Source organism: Petaurus breviceps, unplaced genomic scaffold, assembly GCF_028583685.1.
Source record: "Petaurus breviceps papuanus isolate PSGF00001 unplaced genomic scaffold, PetGlider_PUasm1.0 91041, whole genome shotgun sequence".
Classification (NCBI taxonomy): domain Eukaryota; kingdom Metazoa; phylum Chordata; class Mammalia; order Diprotodontia; family Petauridae; genus Petaurus; species Petaurus breviceps.
The window spans coordinates 41,878,377-41,897,595 of NW_027187400.1; the positions used below are offsets into that span (position 1 = coordinate 41,878,377).

At 49.8% G+C, this 19,219-nt stretch overlaps 2 protein-coding genes across 2 annotated transcripts in view; both read right to left on the reverse strand.

The window, feature by feature from the left end:
• The window catches only part of FAM98C (family with sequence similarity 98 member C), a 2,795-nt gene extending 1,405 nt beyond the window's left edge, over positions 1 to 1,390 (reverse strand). Inside the window, exons 1-4 of the mRNA XM_069078603.1 lie at positions 1,233 to 1,390; positions 947 to 1,134; positions 679 to 813; positions 143 to 327 (exon numbers count right to left, since the gene is read on the reverse strand). Of these exons, the coding sequence (XP_068934704.1) occupies positions 143 to 327; positions 679 to 813; positions 947 to 1,134; positions 1,233 to 1,312 (588 nt within the window). The 5' untranslated portion in view covers positions 1,313 to 1,390. The remainder of the gene's footprint in view (positions 1 to 142; positions 328 to 678; positions 814 to 946; positions 1,135 to 1,232) is intronic.
• A 1,425-nt stretch (positions 1,391 to 2,815) lies between these two features.
• Positions 2,816 to 8,579, reverse strand: SPRED3 (sprouty related EVH1 domain containing 3). Its single transcript, XM_069078685.1, is given in 5 exon segments — positions 2,816 to 4,399; positions 4,671 to 4,805; positions 6,926 to 6,999; positions 7,599 to 7,773; positions 7,776 to 8,579. Coding segments are annotated over 5 exon segments (1,182 nt in total). The 5' UTR covers positions 7,899 to 8,579; the 3' UTR covers positions 2,816 to 3,724.
• Positions 8,580 to 19,219: the final 10,640 nt, after the last annotated feature.

A 19,219-nucleotide genomic window follows, 5' to 3' on the forward strand; every position in this document is an offset into this window, starting at 1 on the left:
GGGGGGGAGGCTGTGAAAAACTGGGCAGGAAAGGAAGTTGGAGGAGCAGAGAGGTGGGAGAAGGGGGAGCATTAGCCACCCAAACTTTATCTCAAGTCTGAAAGCTTTCAGAAGGTTCTCATGAGGCGAGGGAGCCCCTCACCTTTGCATGGATATCTCTCAGCAACTGGTTTGCTGGGGTTTCTGGCTCCGGCTGGGGCATCCCCAGAGCTTGGAGAGTCAGGGTCAGCTCCCCCAGGGCTTTCTCCTGTGTCTCAGCATGGGAAGGGTCAGCTGGGCTTCGAAGACTCAGGAGGCGAGCTGCCTGGAGCTCTGAACAGAGGAAGCCTGAGAAGGGAACAGAGGGAAGGAGGGCGAGACGTAGGAACGCCAGGGAAGGGCTTGGAAGAGAAAGGGATTGTTGTCCCCTCTTCCCTCTGGCTGCGCCCTTGAGTTACAGCCCTAACCCCTCAATTCCAATCCGGTGCTGACAGATCCATATTCCCTGTGCCCTCCTGAATTCTTAGCCTCGGTGGTCTAACGTCCCAGCCCCTGCCTCCTTTGAAGACACCATTAGGACTCCCTCCCCTGTCAAGGTCCTGGCCCCTCCTCTCCTCTTCGCTCGTCCCTCTCCACGCCGGCCCCGCCTCTGAGCTTGAGCCCCAGTCTCCCTGAAGCGCCCCCCCACCAGTCCCTCACGCAGCAGGCGCAGGCGGCTGCTGGGGGTCCCGAGCCGAGCCGTCGGGCTCCCGGTCGTGAGGGTCCGGTCCGGGCAGTGCAGCTCCCGAAGCAGGCCGCTCAGCTCCAGAAGGAAGCAGTCCTCAGTTTCCGGGCCTACGGGGGAGGGGGCGCTGAGCCCTGGGCCGCGACCCGCCCAGGGCTGGCCATGGGGCCACGCCCCCCCCCCCCGGCGCCTAGGGGTGGTCCTCCCTCCCGGGACGGCCCAGCCCGGAGGGCTCCCGCTCACCGTCTCCGTCTCCAGCGCTCAGGACCGCCCCTTCCTCCAAGGCCCCCAGCGCGCCGAGCTCTGAAGCCAGGCGTGCACACAGGGCTCGGAAATGGGCGCACGACGCTCCGCGGGCCGCCGCTTCGGCTAGCCTCGCACCTGCCTCCGCCTCCGCCCAGGGCTCCTTCCGTGGGGAGCCGGCCTCGCACCTGCCCCGGGGAAGAGGCGGAGGTGAGGCGCACCCGACGCCGGCGTGTGCCCGAGGCCGCCCGTGCCCACCCGGAGCGCGCGGCTGCCCAGCCCCTACCCAAGGGCCCGCACAGCCCGCGCCAGCCAGGCCACCTCCTCCAGGCTTCCTGCCGGCGGCCCCTCTTCCGATGCCGCCATGCCCCAGGCCGCCTGCTGGTCCAGGGCCCTCCCTCCCGCAGAAGCCACCTTTCAACGGCTGGCCCCGCCCTCGGGCCGCCGGCGGCTGCGGCGTAGGAGCCTCCCACTCGGGGGCGGGACGGACCTCCCTATTGGCCCGCCCCGCCCCGGAGAGTCCGAAGGTTCAAGGCCCAGCGGCCGTTTGTTCCCATAGCAGCCGGAATCCAGGGGAGGGATCTCTCGTGACGGGTGGAAGAGCCCAGCCCCAGTCGTCGTGACCTCAGCGCGCGCGCATGTATGTGTGTCTATGTGCGTGTGTGTGTCGATCTCCTAGCCCTCCAGAGTCCATCCCTATAAAGTGGGAAAAGCACGGCATTTGGAGTCAGAGGCCTTGGTTCGAATACTAACAAAATGACTCGCATTTGCAGGAGCTTTAAAAATATTCTTACAAATGATAGCTGGCATTTATATGGCGCTTTAATGCAATGTATCTTATCCAACAATCCTGAGGGAGATGTTATTGTTATAACACCCATTTTACAGACAGGCAAATAGAGAGGTTAATTGACTTGCCCAAGGTCATATAACTAGTTAGTATCTGAGGCTGGAGTTGAACTCGGGTCTTCCCGAGTGCAGGACCAGCACTCTTATGCACTGTTACATATAGCTTCCCTATTCTTATCTCCTACCTGTGTGACCTTGGGCAGATGAAACTTTTCCTCTGGTCCTCAGTTTCTCCTTCCGTAAAAGGTGGTCTCTGAAGCCTCTTGCAGCTCTGGATCCGGGACCCTGTCTCTCCCAGCCCAGGAATTTTCGTCAACTGTCCTTTGGTCTCTTTGAGTTAGGGCTGACTTCCAGTGTGGATCCCCTCCCCCCATTTTAGTCTATTCCAGGGTGTTCCCGTAGCCAGATCAATACCTCACTGTCTTTTGGTAGGGTTATCCTACTAACCATTAAAAAAAAAAAAAAAGCAAAGCCAGGCTGCGAGTGAATTAGCAACAAACGCGTTTTAAAGCCATTATCTCGGATCTCCCTCAGGTTTTCTTCAATTCCTGGGGAGGGAGTGGGGAAAGCTGAGGTTAGGAGAGAAGGTGCCCACACCATAACACCCTCCTCTTACTCTACAGTTTTGTCCCACATAAAAGGTATGCTATTAAGGTGACAAACGAGAGAAGAGAGGTCCAGGATTGGTTTCCCCATTCCTGGTGTAGGGAGACAGAAATGGGGAAGGGCTCTGGCCTGGACAGAGAAGAGAATTTTGACCCACTTTTGGGGTTTGAAGTCTGCTTAAGCCTGGAGAGGGTGGGAGGGTCATGGATGACAGGTGGGTTAAGGCGGGGAACTGAGACCTGGAAAGCTCCAGGCAAAGAGAGGGTCCCACCTGTCCTCTTAAGTAGATCCCAGAACACCCTACAGCACACACTCCCTCTTCTTTCCCCGGCCTCCTCCCCCCGCCCCCCCTCCCTTTAAAAACGAGGTAGGTGAAGTCTAGAAATTTTCCCCTCTCTGCAGCAAGAGGAGACCTAGGCACAGAGAGGGAAAAAGGTGGTGGGGAGAGGTGGGACTCAGGTGTCCCTGTTTCCCGGGCTCTCCCTCCCTCCCCCTCCCTCCCAATGGTCCCAAAGAGGAGTCAGATCCACAGATACTCTGGGCCAATCAGGGAAGGACAGATCATTAATTTAAAGTATCTGCAAAGGTGCTGAGATGGGGCGGAGCCAAGGTCTGAGCCCAAACTTTGGGAGGGATGGAAGGAGGGAGAGCGGCCAGAGAGCTTCTCCCATGACCCCTCTCCACCCAGATGTGTGCAGCAATAAGGCCCGGGGTTGAGAGTGGGCGAGCTGTGACCCTGGGCTTGGGCGGGCCTTCCCAACGCTGACTGGGACATACAGTCTCGCTCCCTTAAGTGCCTGGACCTCGGGAGGCTCTGGAACCCGGAAGAGTAGGGAGGAAGAGGACAGGGAGAGACTTCACTCTGGGCATTTCAGTAGATGCCCGCCCCTCCTCTTCCTTAGCTGTTCGTGGAGGGGCCACAGTCTGGGGGTCAGATGGAGTTCTTCAGTTCGGAGGAGTCGGAGGGGATGTCCCCAGAGGTGGGGGAAGGAGGCGCTAGGTGGGTAGCAGCAAGTTATCACGGTCCCCATTGTCCACTGAACTTTCTGGGAGGGAAGACCAGAGTATGGGGGTAGAACAAGATGCCTCCTGGAGGATCGAGGGAGCAAGTGAGATACGAGCTGCTGCTGCTGAGGGGAGACTGGAAGCGTCAACGGTGCTATCCCAGCGGCCAGCCTTGGCTGGAGGCCAGGCGGGATTCGAGGTCTGGCCTCCGCATCTGTAGTCTGGCCTCTGGTGCTCTCTGCTCTGGCTGACCAGGGCCGGGCTCGAACAGGAGAGCACCGCAGGTGTGGGCCGCCCCATCGCGGCCCGAAGCCTCACTCACCGGGCTGCCTCATGGTGGCCCCCACAGCCCGGGCAGCCACAGCGTACCGCGGCCCAGTGGCAGGCGTGCAAGGGCGGGTAGCAGCAAAGGCAGGGCACTGCGAGGGAGAGCGCAGCCAGGGCCGCCCAGCGCGCAGCCGGGCGTGGGTGGCCCGGCTCGCAGGCGCACGGGTCCGAGAAATCGCCCTCGGCATCCGACAGGCAGTGGTAAAGAAGGCTCTCGGCGCACCAGAGGCAACTGAGGCGGCGCACCAGGCGGCCCCCTGGGTCTGGGGCCTCTGGGCAGTGTCGCCCTCGCCCGTCTGAGCCCCGGCGGAACAGGATGCGGCAGTGTACGCACCGCGCCGCATCTGCGGCAGACGCCTCTTCCACGAAGCCTGCCATCACCCGGCAAGACGGTGAGCCCTTGGCCAGGAGCTGGGAGGGAGCTGGAGTTGGGGGAGGCGGAGGTAGGGACACCGGGGTCCTTGGTACTGTGGGGCTCATGGCCTGGCGGGGAGGCGACGTGCTGCTGGCTTTGTCGAAGCGCATCACACAGGACACGGCCAGAGGCACAGGGGGCGGGCCGGCTCTCCGATAATCTTCGTAGCCTCGGCCCACCCAGCCTGGTATGGTTCCTGGGGCCTCTGGCCTGACCGGGAAGGGCTGGAGTTGCTGGAGTTGAGGGGGACTCTGGTGCATGGGAAGGAGAAAATAAGGAAAGAAAGTAGTTAGAAGATATGAAAAGAAAGAGAATGTACTGCTCCCCCAAGCCAAGTATTTCATCCCCTGGACACTCAGGGAGTCCCCTGAGTCCTCGGAGACCCAGAGTGGGTGCCATCCCCCTGCACCCTCCCCGCTCTGTGTTCCAGGTGCCCTTGAGGGCAGCCTGCTTCCCTGGAACTCAGGCTCTGTCCCCTCCCACCCTATGCTCTGGGCAAATTGAGGGCTGGGGCAGTCCCACCTGTGTGTGGGAAGGCCGGCATAGGGAGGCCATGACTGGGCCCAAACCAGACGACTCGCTAGTGACTATAGCTGGATCTGGGGGCCTAGCCTCCTGGCGGATGGAGCTGGAAGAAGACTGGCTGTCCCGATGTGTCTGGAGAAGTATAAAGTAGGGAGTGGGGCAGATGTCTTCAGTGCTGGTCCACCCCAGCACTCCCCTTATTCAAGCTGTCCCTTTCTGCCACCTCCCCAGGCCTCTGGGTCCTACTCCTCCCTATCCCTTGCCAGATTCCCCCACTCATACAGACTAGCTCTGACCATACCCTCCTCTGAGAAACCTCTGAAGCCCATGGGATTCAGGCCAGAGCCTTTTTTGGTCTCATCCCTACCCTAGGTGCTGATTGATTTGTCTGTCCCCAGCACTCGGTTTCCTTTTTTGTTCTCCAGGATCCTCAAAAGCCCTTCCCCCAACCACAGAATGGCATGGGTGGTGGTGGCGGTAATGACCTCCAGGCCTGCATACAGGGCCTTTGCTCCCATACCTCCTTAGAAATAGCATCTCAAGGGTGGCTAGGTGGTGCAGTGAATAGAACACAGGCCCTGCATTCAGGAGGACCTGAGTTCAAATATGGCCTCAGATTCGTGACACATTAGCCCTATGACTCTGGGCAGGTCACTTAACCCCAATTGCCCTCCAAAAAAAAAATTAGCATCTCAGAGCCAGACAGGACTCCAGGGACCTTAGAGGCCATATCTAGTCCAATTCCTTTGTTTTACTGAGGAGGAAACTGAGGCCCATGGAATTTAGTTTTTATTAATTTTAAATTTTTATTTAATTTATTTAATTTTTATTTATTTTAAATTTAATTTAATGATTTGTCCATGATCAGAGAGCTACTGAATATCAGAGGTGAGATTTGAGTGCAGGACTTCTGACTCCAAGTCTACTACATGAACCATAATGCTGCCTCTCAACCCTCTCCTTTAAAGATGAGGTTTTTTCCTGAGCCCCAGAGAGTTACTGCTGGCCTCTTGTCACACAAGTAGTAAGCAGAAAAGTGGCTTTGAAACCAGGGCTTCTGCCTCCGCTTGAATTGCCTCCCTAAATCTCCTCTTTTGGTCTCTGCTTGGATACCTCCAGGGATGGGGAGCACATTACCTTACGTGGCATCCCCTTTCCATGCTTGAGTTGAATTGCTCTGTTTTTTAGCTCCCACTGTAAGGCTGAGAGCGCCCCCATTCTGTCAGTCTTGGGCCACCAGGAGCGTTCAGAGCTGGAAATCCTAACAGCTGACATTTCTAAACAACTTGATACATATTTATCATTCAATTCTCACAACAACCCTATGAATGAGGGGCTAACTGAGGCTTGGGGAGTCAGTTAAATGACTTGTCCAGGCTCTTGGTATCTGAAGCAGGATTTAAACCTGGGTTTTCCTTGGTCTGAGTCCAGCCTATTGCCTCTCAAAGAATCCTGAAGATCATTCTTGTCCATTTCCTCTCATTTTACAGATAAAGAAAGGGAAACCCAGAGAGAAGGAATGGGGTCATATGAATACCAGGCTGGAGGAGGGCTGGGAGGCAGCATGGTGTAGTGGTTAGGGCATTGAACCTGGGATCAAATACTGCCTTGGGCACTTAGTAGCTGAAGGACCTTGAGCAGGTTACTTCACCCTCACCCTTACCTGCATTGGTCAGGGATAAACCCTACACCAAACAATTCTGGGCTAAGCACTGGGGAATAAAAGGAAGGGCCAAACCTCTCTCAACTGTAGTTTCCTTCTCTATAAAAGGAGGGTGTGGACTTGGCCTCCAAAATCCCTTCCTGCTCTAAAACTAATAATAGCCAGCATTGTATCCTCACAACTCTGTGTGATAGATGCTATAATTATACTTATTTTACAACTGAGGAAGATGCAGGGTGAGTGACTCGCCCAAGGTCACAGTGTCTGAGGACAAATTTGAAGTCAGGTCTTCCTGACTCTAGGCCCAGCCCCTCTATCCACTGGGCCCCTGGGGGCCTTTGATGGTGTAGTTTGCTCTCAGGTTGGTGATGGCAAAGCCAAGGTTCAGATTTTGGTCTTCTGACTCCATAATGAATTTTTCTCCACTCTACTATGCTTCCCCTACTCCCACCCCTCCTGCCCCACCATTGGCCCTAGTACTGCCCCAACAGAAAACTGCCATGATGATGACCTTTTTGGTATCTGAACACTGATCTCTCCCCTGATGTCTAAGGCTTTTCTTCAGGCAACATTTTCTCAAATTACTTACTTTGTGGGTGCAGAGGACATCCGGGGGCTCCTGGGAGGTGTTGGAGGAAGAGGAAGAGGGTGAGGAGAGAGAGCCTGGGAGAAGAGAAAAAAGGATGAGACTGGTGTGTGTGTGTGTGTGTGGGGGGGGGGGGGGGGGGGGAAGGTCCTAACCTTTGCCTTCAGTCCCATAGTAGGATCTTAGTATTTGGGGCTGGAAGGGGTCTGAGACTTCCAGGTCCAACCCTCTTGTACAGATGGGCAAACTTGGAAAGGGGAACTGGCCAGTACAGAACTCTCCAAGTGGGTTTTAGGGCATTGAACCTGGGATCAAATACTGCCTCTTCTGGGTGATAAACCACAAGCAGCGTGGGGAGGAGGAAACACCCCTGTTTGTAAACTGTAGTTGTAGAAGGAATCCTCAGGACCAGCAGCACGCTTGTGCAGCTTGGGGAAAGCCCTCCCCCCTAAAAAGGCAAAGACAAAGCAGGGCTTTGGCTGATCTTCAGAATGGCCAGGCTAGCACTCAGGAAGTTGGATTCCTCATCTGGGCCTGGGGAGGAGTTTTTTTTATTGGCCCAGGCTCCCTAGTCCCTGGGTCTTCCCTAGCTGGGGCTTTCTGTCTCTGGTGCCCCTACCCCCATACATTTGACTCTTCTCTTCTAGCATCCCTCTTTCCTATCCCCGCCACGTACCTTGGACCAGTTCTGCCAGAGCAGTCTGCATGCTTCTCTGGAAAGTCAGGCCAGTCTTGTGGTCATCCAGCTGCCAGTGGTGGAAGATGGGCGTCTCTTTGGTGTACACCAGGCCCAGATTCAATGTGCACTTCAGAGTTGTCTGCCATAGGAGGTAGAGGGGCAGTGGGGGCCCCCAGGGAAGAGGAAGGGTCATGGTCCCCCACCACTTGAGCCTGTGCTCTGATACCCTTAGGCCTTTATTCCTCTGACCAGTCTCCCACCCCTGTGGAACAATCTAAGTATACCTCCACCCAGCATTTTGCATTTTGGGGGTCCAAACCTGTGATTTTATTGGTGTAAGGTGCTCCCAGTGAGAAAACTCCTTCTGACAATGCAGATCAGTACCAGCTGTACCTTATAGTCTTAAGGAATTGCCGGAGTAAAATGACTTGCCCAGGATCACACAGCTAGGATGGGCCAAAGGTAAAACTTGATCTCAGGCCTTCTTGACTGAGGATGTCTCTCTACCCATTAGATCATACTGCTTTTAAATATATTCTCCCCAAACAGGTCATAGGTATTTCAAATGCACTCTTATGGACCATCAAACATCTATTCCAACATTTCTGACACACCCCCATCCAACACTCTAAATCACCATGTGCACCCCACAATATATCCCTGAAAAGGCCCACCTTGAATATACCTTGAGATAATCAAATATCCCAAACATACCACATCTTCATTCCAGCTTCTGGACACACTCAATTCATTGTACCATCCCAGACTCCACAAAGCAATTTAGTCACTCACCCTCAGTCCCAAGCCCATATGCCTTTGTCAAGACACCATCCTGGGGGTGGCTAGGTGGCACAGTGAGTAAGAGTGCTGGCCTGGAGTTGGGAGGACCCAGGATTGGTTCTGACCTCAGATACTTAACACCCACACAACAAAACTGGCTGTGTAACCTCGGGCAAGTTACTTAACCCCAATTGCTTTACAAAAAAAAAAGACACCATCCTGGCCTCCTGTCCCAGGAAGGTTGCTCATGGTCTGCTCTGAGGCATTCCCAACAGATATGCCCACCTGGCTCAGATGTTCTCCTCCCCCCCCCCCCCCCCCGCCCCCACCCCGCTCCGCCCCCCCCCCCCCCCCCCCCCCCCCCCCCCCCCGCCCAGTGGTAGCCAACCCCACTGGATTTATCACTACCAATTGAGCCAGAACCATGTACCTATGGTGAGGGGGAGAAGGACAGAAGGTTCAGAATGTGCATTTCCCCCATCCTGCCTGTCCCTGCTAGCTGCTGTCCTGTCTCTCCCCTTTTGTGGCTAAACTCAAGAAGGCTGCCTACAAAATGCTTCCACTTCCTTTCTTCTCACTTCCTTCTTAACTCTCTATGGTTTGGCTTCCAATTTCATCATCCAACCAATACTGCCCCCCCCCTCAAAGTTATTGATGATCTATTAAGTGCCAAATGACAAAACTGTCTTTTCTCAACCCTTATCCTTCTTAACCTTTTTGCAGTGACCCTGTTCAGCACCTTTTTCTTCTTGAAGGAGCTCTCCTCTTCTCCTTTCTCTTTCTCTCTGGGTTTTCAGGACACTACTCTCTCCTGATTCTTCCCCTAACCATCTGACCATTTCTCAGCCTCCTTTGCTGACTCTTCATCCAGGTCAAGCCCACTAACCATCTTTGCCACCCTAGGGCTCAGTCCTAGGGTTCTCTCCACTTGGTTGATCTCATTAGCTTGGATAGATTCAATCATCAGCATGTGGATCATTCTCAAATCTATCTATCTAGCCGTAACCTTTCTGCTGCCTTCCAGTCTTCAACCCCCTGGTGCCTACTGAGCATCTCAAATTGGATGTCCTATAGACCAGAGCTTCTTAAACTTTTTCTACTGGTGACCCCTTCGGAGTGTCTTAAACTCAGTATGTACAAAACAACTCATCTTTTTAACCCACCCATCCCATCTTCTTCCCTGTTATTTTTGAAGGTGATCAGAATCACAACCTAGGGGGTCACTCCTGGTTCTTCCACATCTCTTCCTCTATAGCCAAGCTGCTAAATACTCTCGATGTTCCTGTCACAACATCTCTTTTATATATCTCCTTCTTTCTTCTGATACTGCCACCAGCCTGGTACCTTCATCACTTCATGCCTGAACAAAGTTGCCTACTGGTTGCTGATCTCCCTGCCATGGGTCTATCTCCTCTCTAACCCTCCATTCAGCTGCCAAAGAACAGGTCTGAGCATGTGCTACTTCCTTCAATAAACTCCAGGAGGTCCCAATCACCTCTGGGATCTAATATAAAATTCTCCATCTGACTTTTAACTCTCTTTATAACCTGTCCCCCTTCCAGTCTTCTTACATCTTATTCCCCATCAAGTACTCTGTAATGCAATGACTTCTGTTGCCTTTAAACAAGACACTCCATACATTTTTCTGGCTGAACCCCAAGCTTAGAACTTTCTATCTCCTGGTTTTCCTAGCTTCCTTCAAGTCCAAGAGAAAGAAATCCTACCTTCTACAGGAAGCTTCTCTTGATTCTCTTTAAGGTTAGTGCCTTCCCTTTGTTGATTTATCTCCTATTTATCCTGTCTATAACTTGTTTGAACATAGTAGTTTGCATGTTGTCTGTCCCCTTAGACTGGGAGCTCCTTGAGGGTCTTTTGTCTTTCTTCGTATTTCCTGGTTCTTGTATAGTGCTGTACACATAGTAGGCACCTAATGAATATTTAATGACTGGCTGTCATTACCTATTCATCTTCCTTCTGCCATTTTCTCTACTTATTACACTGCTCCTCTCCCCTAGTTCATCCTTTAATCCTCATCTTTCCCTACTTGTGGTTCCATCATTTTATTTATTTAAGAAAGAGCTTCCTAAGGACATGAGAAGATCATAGATTTAAAGCTGAAAGGGACCTGAAAGACCCTCTTAAAAGTTCAACCTCTTAATTTTTTTATAGATGAGGAAACTAAACCTCAGAGAGAAGTAATAACTCCCTCAGGGTCACACAACTAGTAATCATCAAGGCTGGATTTGAACTCAGCACTTCCTGGCTCCACCACATGCAGAACCCTATCCATTCCTTCTGCTAGGCTACCTCTGTAGAGGCCATGCCTTATTTCTGTATTGTGTGACGGAAAGTATGCTGGATTTGGAGGCCATGCCTTATTTCTGTATTGTGTGACGGAAAGCATGCTGGATTTGGAGTCTGTAGCCTTGGATTTAATCCTCAGCCACCAGACCTTGTGACCCCTTAGGATGCTTATTAATACCATCCTACAGGGTTGTCCTAGTAGAGGTCAACCTTAAAGAGTTAAGAATAAAAACAGAAGACACCAGTAACAACTCAAAAATGAATTGTTCTACCTCTACCCTGGGGGTACTCTCTAAGGACAGTGCACCCAGTCAGAGATAAATTAAAGGTGCTTGAATTATTGTCTCCCTGACCTGATGTGTGCCTGGAGGCTCAGACTGTTCTTCCTCTCCTTCCACCCAAATGGAAAATCGTTGACTCTATGTCATCCTGCCTCATTTCCTCCCTATGCCTACCGTTTTTCTTCATACTCCTTAAAATTCCTAAAAGGACCCCATATATTTGTGGAGAACCCATCCCGCTTCATATGTGGCTTCTGACTGCATCCTTGAATCGTTCAGGATACTGATGACTCCAAGGATAAATTCACATTCCCCTAGCCCTTCATGATGAAGAATTCCCTTTGCCAAAGTCAATAGAAAAATTTCTTTGCTTAGGTAAATAACTTAAGGAGTTTCCTGAGACAGGTTCTGGTTATATTAGCATTTATATAGTGCTTTAAGGTTTGCAAAGCACTTTACAAATATTTCATTTGATCCTAGCAACAGCCCTATGAGGTAAGTGCTATTATTGTCCTCATTTTATAGATGGGGAAACTGAGGCAGACAGCAGTTAAATGTCTTGCCTATGGGTCACAGAGCTAGTAAGTATCTGAGCCTGGTTTTGAGCTCCTGGCTTCCAGTCCATAACACTATCTACTGTACCACTGAGGCCACTGGGGGTCCTTATAACTCCAAGAATGAAAATGAAATTGCAAAATTCAATGAAAATGGCTCTTGCATCTTTATATAACGCCATATGGCTTATGGAGTGCTTTCCTTCAGCCACCCTGAGAGGTGTTCTGGGCAAATAATATTGTCTCCATTTTAAAGTGGAAGAAAAAGGCCCAGAAAGGGAAAGTGATCATATAGCTAGTGTCAGGCTTAAGCAGAGGTTCTGGGGGTCCTAGTCTAGAGCTCTTTCCCCATTGCCTCTTTCACAGTCTATCTTGGGTCCCCTACTTATCTGAGCATATGTCATATCCCCCAACCCACAGGTAGACTGTAATCCCTTTGAGGGTAGCCACTTTACATCTCTATATCCTCCTCAAAGAGCATAGGATATTCTATGTGGACAGCTGTAGAGAAATGTTAGGGAAATCAAACTGGCTCTTTTCTTCCCAGTTGTGTATATTATGTAGCTCAGAGCTACAATCTGCTCCCTCTTTTGTCACCATTTTCATCCTTCTTTCTCCTCTTTACATCAATTTCCATCTCCCTTCTTCTGTTCCTCCCCTTCCTTCTCCCCCATCCTATCCCCCCTCCTCCCCATTCTGTTGATTTCCAACTTCCTTTCAATCCTTATCCACTCCCCCTCCTTTTTAACACCTCCCAAGCCTCCTAAACCATCACCTCCCTTATTTTCCTCTCCTTGCCCTGAGCTTTCCTTCTCTGTGCCTTTCAGTTCTCATCCTCCCATTCTTTTCTCCCAATCCTCACTTCTAGCAAATTTAACCTTAATCCAATTGTTTCCTTCTCCTTCCCTGTTCCCTTCCATTAGAGAAAGAATTCAGGGGGCAAAAGGAGCCTGAGATATAACAGGTGAATAAAACAGGGTGGTGGTTGGGGAAGAAACTGAGGCAAACAGGGTGGGGGTGGGGAGGAGAAGTGGCTGGATTTAGAGTCAGAAAGACCTGGGTCCCAATCTGGCACTGGTACTTCCTACTTGTGTGGCCTTAGGCAAGTCACTTGACTTCTCTGACAATCAGCTCCCCTATCAGTAAAATCAGGATAATAATGCCTAAAATGTCCATTTCCCAGGGATGTAGCTCACTGCAGAAGGACTTTGAATGAGGCACCTTGGTTCAAATTCAGCCCCAGATCTTTACCAGCTAGGCAAGTCACTTTACCACTGTCTGCCTCAGTTTCCACATCTGTAAAATGGGGACCCTAATAGTACCTACCTCCGAGGGTTGTTGTGAGGATCAAATGAGATGGTGTTTGTAAAGTGTTTTGTAATTCTTAAAGTGCTATAGAAATGCTGGCTGTTATTATTTGTAAATCTCCAGGTACTTTGGCCCTTTATTTCTTAATACATGAATAGTTATCAAAGGGCTGGAAAGAAAAATAAAGGCACATATTTTGTACCACAGGAAACCCCTTCCTCTCTGCCATGCAAGGCTCAGAACCTCCTGTAGAAAACAATCCACCTGTCACCCACCCAGCCTTGGGGTCCATGCTAGATATACCTTGACCTTGCTCAGCCTACTTTCTCCATTTTTCACTTCCATAACATCCCCAAGTCCTGCCCCTGCTGACTCTCCTGAACACACAGGCACAGTCAAATAAACACTCAATAAGACCCAGAAACATAGTATCACCCACACACAGGGTAATAGGCACAAGGACACACGAGGGTCACCTCCAAACAGGGTAATAGGCAAATGAACACAGAGCACAGTACCAGTGATGAACAATTTTTAAAAGTCACTTTTCATTCATGCCCAACTCTCTATGATCCCTATTTGGGTTTTCTTGGCAGAGACACTGGAGTGGTTTTCCATTTTCTTCTCTAGCTCATTTTGCAGAAGAGGAAATTGAGGCAAACAGGGTTAAATGACTAGTCCAGGGCCACACAGCCAGTAAGTGTCTGAGGCTGGATTTGAACTCAGGACCTTCTGACTCCAGGTCTGGCATTTTATCCATGGAGCTGCCTAGCTGCCTCTGACATATAATTACACACACACCATTTTTACATGATGGCTGGCCATACACATATATGTATATAAATTAAGGTTTGCAAAGCATTTTGCATCTATTATCATCTCATTTAATTCTCACAACCATTTTAGGAGGGAGGTGCTATTATTCTCCCCATTTTGCAGGGGTGAAAACTGAAGCTTAAGGAAGTTAAGTGACTTGCTCAGGGTAACATGACTTGTAAGTGCTTGAAGCAGTATTGGACCTCAGGTCTTCCTGACTCCAAGCTGAGAGCTCTATCCACTGTGCCACATAGTCACATTCATTACCTATTTCTGATCACGGAGATAAAGGAGACTATATTTATAAAGTGCTTCCCCCAGTACATGGCACATAGTAAGTGTTTAATATTCCTTGCATCCAAACAATTTAGGTAGCATATCCTCAATTATGTACATATCATCCTTCAGTAAATTATCAGCTTCTGGAGGACCGGGACTGTTTCCTTTTGTCTCTGTAACCCCAGAGCATAGCATAGTGCTTGGCATAGTAAGCATAGCAAACTCTTTATAAATGCCTGCTGGATTTGGACCAAATTGGGACAGAGGCATATGCATGTGGTAAAAGTGCTATAAAAACTATGAGAAGGGCAGTTAGGTGGCACAGTGAATAGAGCACCAGCCCCGGAGTCAGGAGGACCTGAGTTCAAATCCAGCCTCAGACACTTAACACAAAACTAGCCATGTGACCTTGGGCAAGTCAATTAACCCTAATTGCCCTGCCCTCCCACCTCCAAAAAGCAAAAAAACCCCAAAACATCATGAGAGTAGCTCTGATTCTTACAGCAGTTTTAAGCTTTACAGAGGGCTTTTTTCACAATAGTCTTGTGAGGCGGGTGCTACACATACTATTATCCCCATTTTACAGAGAAGAAACTGGGCCACAGGGCCCAGAGAGGTGGGCCATATGCTTTGTGTCACATAGCTGTTCAATAGCAGAGACTTAACTCAAAAACATGTCCAAGCAAGGACTCTCTTCACTATCCTGTGTACTGGCATAGTAACTCCCGAAGAGTCAGTTGATTATCGAGCATTTATTTAGAATGTAATGTGTGTCAGAAATTGTACTGAAAACACACACACACACACACACACACAGTTACATAGAAATATAGTCCCAATTCCAGAGACACACATGTGGAGTTAATATATAGATGCATGAAAAGTCTGCATGTCACTCTCACACAATGAGTGTGGGTGAGGTATTGAATAAGGGACAAAGCTGATTCCTTTGTAGAGAGAAGATTCCTTCTCTCATACCTCCTCCTCCATTTCTAGGCCCCAGGATGGAGCCAGACCCAGAGCCCTCTCCCCTTGCCCTTTCCATATTTTTTAAATAAAGTTGAAGAATCCCATGGGTTCGTAAGATGGAATGATAAGCCCAATTATTCTCCCACCCTTAACCGAGAGGTCAAAGCCTTGGAGACACAAGAAGACCCTGGCACAGGGAAAGAGAGGAGACTGAGATAGAGAGATAGGGGCAGGACCAAGGACAGAGAATGGACAGAGACATAGAGACAGGTAACTGGAATAGAGGAAGGAAGAAGGAAAGAGAGAGACAGATGGAGAGAGAGAGAGAGAGAGAGAGAGACCAAGAAAGGGAAGGACAACGTAGAGAGGGAATGAAATGGCTCAGAGAGCTATAGAGGAAAGGGGACAACAAAGATACAGGCAGGAAGAGATGAATATAGAAATAAAGAGAGGGTGGAAAGCATCCATGGCCAGAGCAAAGAGACAGAGAAAAAGAAAGAAAAAACATAAGGGAGGGAACACAGAGAGAAACAGAGACAAGAGAGACAGAAGTGAGGGTTATAGAAATAGGGAGGACATGAGCTGACAAAGACAAGGGGAGAGGACGGCATGAGATAGGGAGCTCAGTGAGGTGGAGAAAACATGAAGGGGCCACATAAAGATGTGGATGCAGAGATAGGGGCATACAGATAGGTGACAGAGATATGGAGAAAGGGACAAAATGGGACATGGAGTCTGTGGCACCATACGGGAAGATAAATAGAATTGCAAAGACACAGAGACTATGGGGTCACACAAGGTGGGGGGAGGAAAAAACAGGGGTTCCAAAGAATGAGACAGAGGACATAGAAAAAGGTCAGAAGGGGGCGGCCAGGTAGCACAGCAAGTAAGAGCACCGGCTCCAGTGTCGGGATGACCTGGAGATTGAATCCCGGGCTCAGACACTTAGCACCCACCCAGAAACACCTGGCCGTGTAACCTTGAGCAAATTACTTAACCCCAATTGCTTAGGGGCAGCCAGGTGGCTCAGCAAGTAAGAGCACTGGCTCCAGTGTTGGGATGACCTGGATCAAATCCGGGCTCAGATACTCAGCACCACACCCAGAAATAACTGGCCGTGTAACCTTGAGCAAGTTACTTAACCCCGATTCCTTAAAAAAAAAAAAGAAAAGAAAAGAAAAAGGTCAGAAGTACCCAGAGGATGATCTAGGAGGATGCAGATGAGAGGAATAGAAAGTCAAGCAGTCATGGTAAGTTTGGGGATATAGAGGGAGAGGAAGATACAAAAGGGGTCACAGAGATGGGGGAGAGACAAACAGGAGAACCAGAGAACCAAGACTCAGTGAAACAAGAGTGATGCAAAGAGATGGGGATGAAGAGAAAAATGGGGGAACTTTGAGAGATAGGGAGACATGGAGATGTGTATACAAGCAAATTAATAAACTAGGGGACACAGAAAAGAGGGCAAAAGAATGACAAATGAACACAAAAACAGAAAGATTGTGTCACAGATAAAGAGTGGTCTAGAGAGAAAAGGGAGACAGAGAGACAAGGAGGGTACAGAGAAGGGTCATAGAGGTATGGGAGACATAGAGATAGGATGCCCAGGGCAAAGGCGAGCACACACAAAGGAGTCTCAGACAGATGGGGACATGGAGGCAAAGGAGATAATGGAGAGAAGAGGAACCCAAAATGACGACACAAAGAATTGCTACAGAGAAATGGGACCCGAGAGACACAAGGAAGGGGATGGAGAGAGATGGGAAGTCTAAAGCTAAGAGGATCACAGAGATGAGAGGGGAGACATGGGGGTTACAGGGGAACCAAGAGACAAGAGATGTGGTGGAAAGAGAGAGATACAAAGGAGTCCTAGATGGGGGATACACCTAGAGATGAGAGATGCAGAGAAAGATGAGATGTAACTATAGAGGGATAGGGGACACAGAGACACAGTGAGAGGCTGGGGAAATGTCAAGATGGAGGACACATGAAGAAGGGAATAGATGAATGAGGAAGGACAAGTAGATTGGGGTACCCAGAGATAGGTATCAAAAATAAAGGGGCCTTTGACATAAATAGGGGGACACAGAGATAGGGGAAACATACAAGGATGGGACACACATAGAGGACTGAGAAAAGTAAGGGGGGGACAGAGAGAGGAAGGGTATATAAAGGCAGAACAGAAAGGATATTGAGACAGGGGATAATAGATTTGAGGGGGGACATGGAAAAATGAAGAGACATAGAAAGCAGGATAATATAGACATAGAAAGACAGAGAGAACACGGAGGGAAAAGAGTACATAGAGAGCCAAGGGGAGAAACTAAGGGATGGGGGACAGGAACCCAGGGACACAGAGGAAAGGATATGAAAAACTATGAGAGATGAGGGGCAGGGACCCAAACGAGAGGGACCCAAAAAGAGTTAAGGGGTCATAGAGATAGACAGGGGGACACAGAGAGAAAGAGGGGAGAGAGGAATCAGAAACATGAAGGGAACAGAGAGAGATGAGACAAGGTGTCACAAAGAGATGGTATAGAGATATGTAGGAGGCATAGAGGAAGTGCACAGAGAGGAAGACACAAAGAAACAGGGGACTTGGGAAGAAATGGGGAGATAGCCAACAGAGAGATACAGGGGGACACAGGAGACAAGGTGATCAAGAAAGATGGTGGACAGAAAAGAGGAAGGATCCAGAGATATGAAGGGAACACAGAAAGGAGTCAGGGGGCACTAAAGAATGAAGGGGACAAAGAAAGAGGAACCCAGAAAAGTGGATCTGAAGAGATGAAAGGGAGGCATAGAGATATGGGGAGATAGAGGCAAAGAGGATTTGGAGAGACAAGTGGATACCGAAAGAGATGAAAGAATATAGAGGTGGGGGGCATGGATAAAGAGAATGTGGAGAGGTTTGGGGAACACTGGAAATGAAGGGGACAGACCAAGAGATGAAGAACACAGAGAGTATTATGGCACACACAGTATAGGGGGGCAGAAAGATGAAGGGAAGAGAATACTGAGATGGCTGAGAGGGAACAGAAAAGGTATGGACACAGAGAGAGGGACAAGGACACAGATACGGAAATGGAGGGCAGACAGAGAACTGGGCTTCACAGAGAGATAAGGACATATAGTGAAGAGTGATTGGGGAGGAGGGTCAACACAGATAAACAAAGGAGTTCCAGAAATAAATGGGAGACAGAGCTGAACAAGAGTCTGCAGAGATGGGAGACAGAGACGGTGAAAAGCAGAAACAAGGGTGGCAGAGACAGAGGCCTCAGGAAGAGGCTATATAGAAATACAGACAGCATGCAGGGAGATGGGGGAATAGGGAGACAGGACAGAGATGGGAGAGGATCATAGGAAGACATGAGGGACAGAGGTGGACGTTACAGAGGAAACAGAATTGAGGGGCAGAGAAACAGGCAAACTCAAAGATGGGGACAGATAAAGGGACACTGAAATGAAGGAAAGAGACAAGGTGGAGAGGCTAGGGCCTATATAGATTCTGGCCAGAAGCAGAAGGCTGAGAGATGGGGAGACAAGGAGTGAGGGTGACACAGATGGGGGACAGACATAAGGGGAACAATGAAACCAGGTGATAATGGGGAGACAATAGGATACAGAGAGAGATGAGAGGAGACATAGAGACAAGAGACAGAAATGAGGACACAGAAATGAAGAAGGACACAGGTCTAGACTGAGAGATATAGAGAGAAGGGAGGGATATAGATGGAGGGGGTATATAAACAAGAGGGAAGAAGGGGAGTGCATAGACATAAGGGGGAAAAAAAAAACCATGGTGATAGGTGGACCACAGATGAGGGACATAAGAAAACTCAGAAAACATAAGGAAAGAGGGTTGGAGGGGACGGTGATGCAGGGGAACCGGAAGAGAGAAGGAACACAGAGAGACAAAGGGGGTTGGTGATGAGACAAGAGAGATATAGCAAGATGTAAGAAATTAGAGAATTAAGGGAGATACAGAGATGAGGAGCTATATAGAAATACACAGAAATGTTGGATATGGGTGGGTGGGGTGGGGGTGCAAATAAAAACTTCAGAGGGAAGGAAGTGCAGAGATAGGATGAAGAATACAGACTAGGGGGCAAAGAGTCAAAACAAGACAGAAAAAAAGAGACAGAAATAGAGGTTGAGAGATTGAATACTGAGAGGACAGACATCTCCATTCATAAAAAGCCAGAGAGCCCCGTCCCCTCCGGCGCGCGCTCATACACACACGTCCCCCTAGTCTAGGGACTGAGGCCTCGCCGTCCTAAACACACACACACACACACACACACACACACACACACACACACACACA